The sequence below is a fragment of the Crinia signifera genome, chromosome 11 (genome assembly GCF_055691185.1).
Source record: "Crinia signifera chromosome 11, ASM5569118v1, whole genome shotgun sequence".
NCBI classification, from domain to species: domain Eukaryota; kingdom Metazoa; phylum Chordata; class Amphibia; order Anura; family Myobatrachidae; genus Crinia; species Crinia signifera.
This window is the reverse complement of record NC_139227.1, coordinates 13,429,163-13,438,213: the sequence shown is the minus strand read 5'-3', so window position 1 is coordinate 13,438,213 and position 9,051 is coordinate 13,429,163. Positions and strand designations below refer to the sequence as shown.

Sequence of the window (9,051 nt, the reverse complement as noted above, 5' to 3'; positions counted from 1 at the left end):
GTACTGAGCTGAAATTTGGCATGTACGCGTAGAATCGTCAACCGATGCTGCGTGCCAAATTTCAGGGCGAAATATAAAAAAATGAGCAATTGGGAGCGATCTAAACTTCCAACTGCCAGTTTTTTTCTGACACTCGCGAAATGACACTTTGTCACCCATGTTAGTCTATGAGGGTTTTTTTGGGAAGGCATAACTCGGGGTAGGGGAACAATTGAGACTTGGGGTTTGTTTTATTAGGTAGATATTGTCCCAGTGGAGTGCCTTTTGGGGTTGAGGATTTTCAGATAGGTACAGTTTTTTTATAATTTAGTGAAACGTCCCCCATTATAAAGATAGGAGCTCCAACTTGTTGCGCAGCCGCAGATTCAATCAGCTGGGGGAGTACACAGAGAGGCTTCACTTGGGTGTACCAAGATGGCCGACTCCTGCTCGCAAACAGAAATTCTTTTGTGTAAGTGGAATTTGCGGTGTTTATGTTATACATGGGAGTGTGGGTGGGTGTAAGGATGGGTGCTGGGTGATCATTAGCCCTGACATGGCTGTAATTATATCGTTTGGTAAGGTCCGTGCCGTGCCAGATATGGCTGTAAGCTGAGGGAGTGACGTCATTAATTTATGGGGCCGCATTTATCAAGGGGGAGAAAAACTTTGTGATAAACAGGCAGTACCGTGACATGACAATATCATCCCACTGCAGCGCTGAGCAAGAACCAGGCAGGAGGACCCAAGAGGCAGCTGATCCCCTGTCCCACTGCCGCTCAGCACTCCCGACAGGAGGCAGCCCCCACTGCGGCGCCTATCCACTGACCCCCCCGCCCCCGCAGCAGGTCCCGGCAGCCTGTCTCCGTCCCTACTGCGGCGCTGATCCACTGACCCCCGCAGCAGGTCCCGGCAGCCTGTCTCCCAGTGGCGTAACTACACAGGGTGCAGGGGGTGCAGCTGCTATGGGGCCCGGAGGCTTGAGGGGGCCCCAAAGCAATCCCCTGCACCCATTCGATTATTTTATTTAAATAGTGTTGTGCGCTGTGCATACCCCCTTCAGCGGTGAAGCAATTAACCCTAAGCGGCAGATGATGGCCGGCTGGCTGTAGGAGGAGACCAGGAGACCAGCAGCGCGGGAGACTGGCGCGCCCGACCTGTCACGGCACATGGGACCAGCGCAGACAGGAGCGCGGCTGGAAGCATGGGGATGCTGCTGTCGGGCACAGGAGACCAGTGCCGGGCGGAGCGGAAGACTGGTGCGGCAGTGAGCAGGGGACCAGCACTTGCAGGAGACTGGTGCGACTGGAAGCAGCGGGCTGGCGATGTCAGGAGCAGAGGCACGGCGCAGGGGACCTGCACAGGGGGAGCAAGAGACTGGCACCACCAGGAGATGGGGAGCGGCGCTGGTGGGAGCAGGGGACCAATGCAACAGGTACATTATGACAGTGTGGCAGCAGTGAAAGGAAGCCTGCACTGTATGTGTCAGTGACAAGGATCCCTGATTTTCTGCACTGCTCACTTGGACAGAGAGGTACACACAGCTATACAGTCCTCCCTGTACTTGGGGGAGGTGGGGAGGATTAGGAGGGACAAGTGATGGCTGCCACAAGTTTGTAATCCCCTGCCCTCCATTCTTCCCCCCTCTGGCCTCTCCTCCTCTACCTCCCCTTCTCTATCCCCCCTAGCATCCCCCCTAGCATCCACCTTCCCCTTTTCATCCTCTACTCCCTCTCCCTCTTGTCCTCTACTCCCCCCTCCTCCTTCACCCTTCTCTCCCCTTCTCCTCTCTTTCTATCTCTGCCCACTCTATTTCTCACCCTTCTCTCTCAGTCCACCTCCGTGTCACCTTTATCTTTTTGCGATGGAGCCGCTGTCAGCCAACCTACAGCATTGCCAAATTGCATGTGCTGGTGCAGATTGGCGGAGGGCGTAGTGGCTAACTGGGACGTACGAGCACCTCACTCGTGCATCCCCATCAGCAAAATGGCAGGGAGCGGTGATCGTTATTCACAGTGCGTTGACTTACATAGACCCCTTTGTCGCTCCATTCCCATCACTCTCCTGCCCCCATAAGGGGTATTGTAGTGACAATGGGGAGGGGGCCCCTTTCAAGATTTTGCTATGGGGCCCACTAAGTACTAGTTACGCCCCTGCTGTCTCCGTCCCCACTGCGGCGCTGAGGAAGAACCAGGACCCCCCTGCAGCAGGTCCCGGCAGCCTGGTACCTATCCCACTGCGGCGCAGATCCACTGACCCCCGCAGCAGGTCCTGGCAGCCTGGTCCCAGTCAATCACTGCGGCGCTGAGGAAGAACCAGGACCCTCGGAGGCAGCTGGTTTATGTCCCCCACAGCAGAAGCAGTCACCCGGCTGCCCATTGAAGAACCGGGACCCCGGAGGCAGCTGGTCTCTGTCCCCCAGCTGCTTCCACCGATCACCAGGAGCCTGACAGGAGCAGCTACGAAGCAGGAGCCATAAGATCCTCTGCTCCCTCTGTACAGGTTACTAATGACACTGCATATATGTTTATATATGTATGTATATATATATATATATGTATGTATATATATATATATATATATATATATATATATATATATGTGTATATGTATGGATGTATGTTTGTGTATGTATAGGTATATGTAATATGTATGTATAGGTATATGTAGGTATATGTATGTATAGGTATATGTAATATGTCTGTATAGGTATATGTAATATGTACTGTATGTATATGTATATATAGATAGATAGATAGATAGATAGATAGATAGATAGATAGATAGATAGATAGATAGATAGATAGATAGATAGATAGATAGATATATAGAGTCCAGAAATGGAGCAGCACTGCCTCGACAGGAAATAACTTGTAGCGGTGCCTTCCAAACACCCCGCAGGGTATATACAGCAGACCAGACGGCGGCACTCGACAGGAATAAGAGACTTCAACCAGGTATAATCATCAACGTTTCGAACTTTAATTCTGATGAAGAACTAATTAAAGTTCGAAACGTTGATGATTATACCTGGTTGAAGTCTCTTATTCCTGTCGAGTGCCGCCGTCTAGATAGATATATATATAGATATATATATATAGATGGAGCGCCTCTCTTCTTTGGCCCGGGATTGTCAGCATGTCTCTGCTGGTGAGCACCTGCCAGGTCCATGCCCGTCTCCACTTCAGGGAGACGGGTAAGGACAGGGGGGACGGCGGGGTGTATATATATATATATATATATATATATCTATATATATATAGATATATATATATATATATATATATATATATATATATATAGATATATATATATATATATATCTATACAGCTATATATATGTATCTGCATATTTATCTGTATGTCTATATTTATGCATATTTATTTATATTTTTTAGATGTATATTTATATATGTGTTATATATTAGGTATATCTATCTATATGTATAAATGTAGTGGTCACAATGCTGCTGCTAACAATGCTTCTTTCCTCAATCGCTGTGCAGGGTGCTCCCGGGTCTCTTCCTAACGCCAACGTGCACCCAGGTGGGTTGTGCCTGGGTCCCTTCCCTGCCTTGACGTGCCTGCGTTTGGTGTCCCTTCCTGCCACTGTTGGACTCGCTGGAGCCAGCCAGGTAAATAGGATTTTAATTAATGCTCAGTATGTTGAACTTCAATGCTCCTATTTTTTCCACAAGTCCACCCCACCCTGCATCACCCAACTTCACTAAAGTCCACCCCACCCTGCATCACCCAATTTCACTAAAGTCCTCCCCACCCTGCATCACCCAACTTCACTAAAGTCCTCCCCACCCTGCATCCTTCCTCCCTCCCTGCATCCTTCCTCCCTCCCTGCATCCTCCGCCACCCCACGTCCTACGCCACCCTGCGTCCCCCCTCCCTGCATCCTACGCCACTCTGTATTCCCCCTCCCTGCATCCTCCACCACCCCGCATCCTACACCATCCTGCGTCCATCTTCTCTGCATCCTACGCCACTCTGTATTCCACCTCCCTGCATCCTCCACCACCCCACATCCTACACCACCCTGCGTCCCCTCTCCCTGCATGCATCCTACGCCACTCTGCATCCCCCCCTGCATCCTCAACCACCCTGCATCCTACATCCCTCATCCTACACCACAGTGCGTCCACCCTCCCTGCATCCTACGCCACTCTGTATTCCCCCTCCCTGCATCCTCCACCACCCCGCATCCTACACCACCCTGCGTCCCCTCTCTCTGCATCCTACGCCACTCTGTATTCCCCCTCCCTGCATCCTACGCCACCCAGCATCCTACGCCACTCTGCGTCCCCCCTCCCTGTATCCTCCACCACCCCGAATCCTACAACACCCTGTGTCCCCCTCCCTGCATCCTACGCCACTCTGTATTCCCCCACCCTGCATCCTCTGCCATCCCTCATCCTACACCACCCTGCGTCCCCCCTCCCTGCATCCTACGCCACTCTGTATTCCCCCTCCCTGCATCCTCCACCACCCCGCATCCTACACCACCCTGCGTCCATCCTCTCTGCATCCTACGCCACTCGGTATTCCCCCTCCCTGCATCCTCCACCACCCCGCATCCTACACCACCCTGCGTCCCCCCTCCCTGCATCCCACGCCACTCTGTATTCCCCCTCCCTGCATCCTCCACCACACCGCATCCTACACCACCCTGCGTCCCCCATCTCTGCATCCTATGCCACTCTGTATTCCCCCTCCCTGCATCCTCTGCCATCCCTCATCCTACACCACCCTGCGTCCCCTCTCCCTGCATGCATCCTACGCCACTCTGCATCCCCTCCCTGCATCCTACATCCCTCATCCTACACCACCCTGCGTCCACCCTCCCTGCATCCTACGCCACTCTGTATTCCCCCTCCCTGCATCCTCCACCACCCCTCATCCTACACCACCCTGCGTCCCCCCTCCCTGCATCCTACGCCACTCTGTATTCCCCTTCCCTGCATCCTCCACCACCCCGCATCCTACACCACCCTGCGTCCCCCCTCTCTGCATCCTACGCCACTCTTTATTCCACCTCCCTGCATCCTACGCCACCCAGCATCCTATGCCACTCTGCATCCCCCCCTCCCTGCATCCTCCTCCACCCCGCATCCTACACCACCCTGCGTCCATCCTCTCTGCATCCTACGCCACTCGGTGTTCCCCCTCCCTGCATCCTCCACCACCCCGCATCCTACACCACCCTGCGTCCCCCCTCCCTGCATCCCACGCCACTCTGTATTCCCCCTCCCTGCATCCTCCACCACCCCGCATCCTACACCACCCTGCGTCCCCCATCTCTGCATCCTATGCCACTCTGTATTCCCCCTCCCTGCATCCTCTGCCATCCCTCATCCTACACCACCCTGCGTCCCCTCTCCCTGCATGCATCCTACGCCACTCTGCATCCCCTCCCTGCATCCTACATCCCTCATCCTACACCACCCTGCGTCCACCCTCCCTGCATCCTACGCCACTCTGTATTCCCCCTCCCTGCATCCTCCACCACCCCTCATCCTACACCACCCTGCGTCCCCCCTCCCTGCATCCTACGCCACTCTGTATTCCCCTTCCCTGCATCCTCCACCAACCCGCATCCTACACCACCCTGCGTCCCCCCTCTCTGCATCCTACGCCACTCTTTATTCCACCTCCCTGCATCCTACGCCACCCAGCATCCTATGCCACTCTGCATCCCCCCTCCCTGCATCCTCCTCCACCCCGCATCCTACACCACCCTGCGTCCCCCCTCTCTGCATCCTACGCCACTCTGTATTCCCCCTCCCTGCATCCTCTGCCATCCGTTATCCTACACCACCCTGCGTCCACCCTCCCTGCATCCTACGCCACTCTGTATTCCCCCTCCCTGCATCCTCCACCACCCCGCATCCTACACCACCCTGCGTCCCCCCTCTCTGCATCCTACGCCACTCTGTATTCCCCCTCCCTGCATCCTCTGCCATCCCTCATCCTACACCACCCTGCGTCCCCCCTCCCTGCATCCTACGCCACTCTGTATTCCCCCTCCCTGCATCCTCCTCCACCCCGCATCCTACACCACCCTGCGTCCATCATCTCTGAATCCTACGCCACTCGGTATTCCCCCTCCCTGCATCCTCCACCACCCCACATCCTACACCACTCTGCGTCCCCCCTCCCTGCATCCCACGCCACTCTGTATTCCCCCTCCCTGCATCCTACACCACCCTGCGTCCCCCTCACTGCATCCTACGCCACTCTGTATTCCCCCTCCCTGCATCCTCCACCACCCCGCATCCTACACCACCCTGCGTCCCCCATCTCTGCATCCTACGCCACTCTGTATTCCCCCTCCCTGCATCCTCTGCCATCCCTCATCCTACACCACCCTGCGTCCACCCTCCCTGCATCCTACGCCACTCTGTATTCCCCTTCCCTGCATCCTCCACCACCCCGCATCCTACACCACCCTGCGTCCCCCCTCTCTGCATCCTATGTCAATCTGTATTCCCCCCTCCCTGCATCCTACGCCACCCAGCATCCTACTCCACTCTGCGTCCCCTCTCCCTGCATCCTACGCCACTCTGCATCCCCCTCCCTGCATCCTCGACCACCCCGCATCCTACACCACCCTGCGTCCTCCCTCTCTGCATCCTACACCACACTGTATTCCCCCTCCCTGCATCCTCTGCCATCCCTCATCCTACACCACCCTGCGTCCACCCTCCCTGCATCCTACGCCACTCTGTATTCCCCCTCCCTGCATCCTACGCCACCCAGCATCCTACGCCACTCTGCGTCCCCCCTCCCTGCATCCTACACCAATTTGCAACTCCCCTGCCTGCATCCTCCACCACCCCGCATCCTACACCACCCTGCGCCCCCCCTCCCTGCATCCTACACCACTCTGTATTCCCCCTCCCTGCATCCTCCACCACCCCGCATCCTACACCATCCTGCGTTTATCCTCTCTGCATCCTACACCACTCTGTATTCCCCCTCCCTGCATCCTCCACCACTCAGCATCCTACACCACCCTGCGTCCACCCTCCCTGCATCCTACGCCACTCTGTATTCCCCCTCCCTGCATCCTCCACCACCCCGCATCCTACACCACCCTGCGTCCTCCCTCTCTGCATCCTCCACCACCCCGCATCCTACACCACCCTGCATCCCCCCTCCCTGCATCCTACGCCACTCTGCATCCCCCTTCCCTGCATTCTCCACCACCCCGCATCCTACACCACCCTGCATCCCCTCACTGCATCCTACGCCACTCTGTATTCCCCCTCCCTGAATCCTCCACCACCCCGCATCCTACACCACCCTGCGTCCCCCCTCTCTGCATCCTACGCCACTCTGTAGTCCCCCTCCCTGCATCCTCTGCCATCCCTCATCCTATGCCACTCTGCATCCCCCTACCTGCATCCTCCACCACCCCACATCCTACACCACCCTGCATCCCCTCACTGCATCCTACGCCACTCTGTATTCCCCCTCCCTGAATCCTCCACCACCGCGCTTTCTACACCACCCTGCGTCCCCCTCTCTGCATCTTACGCCACTCTGTATTCCCCCTCCCTGCATCCTCTGCCATCCCTCATCCTATGCCACTCTGCATCCCCCTCCCTGCATCCTCCACCACCCCGCATCCTACACCATCCTGCATCCCCTCACTGCATCCTACGCCACTCTGTATTCCCCCTCCCTGCATCCCCCACCAACCCGCATCCTACACCACCCTGCGTCCCCCATCTCTGCATCCTACGCCACTCTGTATTCCCCCTCCCTGCATCCTCTGCCATCCCTCATCCTATGCCACTCTGCATCCCCCTCCCTGCATCCTCCACCACCCCGCATCCTACACCATCCTGCATCCCCTCACTGCATCCTACGCCACTCTGTATTCCTCCTCCCTGCATCCTCTGCCATCCCTCTTCCTACACCACCCTCTCCCTGCATGCATCCTACGCCACTCTGCATCCCCCTCCCTGCATCCTACATCCCTCATCATACACCACCCTGCGTCCACCCTCCCTGCATCCTACGCCACTCTGTATCCCCCTCCCGGCATCCTACGCCACCCAGCATCCTACGTCACTCTTCATCCCCCCTCCCTGCATCCTACGCCACTCTGTATTCCCCCTCCCTGCATCCTCCACCACCCCGCATCATACACCACCCTGCGTCCATCCTCTCTGCATCCTACGCCACTCGGTATTCCCCCTACCTGCATCCTCCACCACCCCGCATCCTACACCACCCTGCGTCCCCCCTCCCTGCATCCCACGCCACTCTGTATTCCCCCTCCCTGCATCCTCCACCACCCCGCATCCTACACCACCCTGCGTCCCCCATCTCTGCATCCTACGCCACTCTGTATTCCTCCTCCCTGCATCCTCTGCCATCCCTCATCCTACACCAACCTGCGTCCCCCCTCTCTGCATCCCACGCCACTCTTTATCCCCCTCCCTGCATCCTATGCCACCCAGCATCCTATGGCACTCTTCGTCCCCCCTCCCTGCATCCTACGCCACTCTGCATCCCCCCTCCCTGCATCCTCCACCACCCGCATCCTACACCACCCTGCATCCCCTCACTGCATCCTACGCCACTCTGTATTCCCCCTCCCTGAATCCTCCACCACCCCGCATCCTACACCACCCTGCGTCCCCCCTCCCTGCATTCTACGCCACTCTGTATTCCCCCTCCCTGCATCCTCCACCACCCCGCATCCAATGCCACTCTGCATCCCCCCTCCTTGCATCCTCCACCACCTCACATCCTACACCTCTCTGCAACCTACGCCACTCTGTATTCCCCCTCCCTGCATCCTCTGCCATCACTCATCCTACACCACCCTGCGTCCACCCTCCCTGCATCCTACGGCACTCTGTATTCCCCCTCCCTGCATCCTACGGCACTCTTCATCCCCCCTCCCTGCATCCTACGCCACTCTGCATCCCCCCTCCCTGCATCCTCCACCACCCCGCATCCTACACCACCCTGCGTCCCCCCTCCCTGCATTCTACGCCACTCTGTATTCCTCCTCCCTGCATCCTCCACCACCCCACATCCTACACC

General features: G+C 56.8%; 1 protein-coding gene across 1 annotated transcript in view; it reads left to right on the top strand.

Moving 5' to 3' along the window:
• The first annotated feature begins 1,183 nt into the window (after window positions 1-1,183).
• Window positions 1,184-9,051, top strand: part of LOC146045019 (vomeronasal type-2 receptor 26-like) — a 51,955-nt gene continuing 44,087 nt past the window's right edge. Inside the window, exon 1 of the mRNA XM_083163721.1 lies at window positions 1,184-1,414. Within this exon, the coding sequence (XP_083019847.1) occupies window positions 1,184-1,414 (231 nt within the window). The remainder of the gene's footprint in view (window positions 1,415-9,051) is intronic.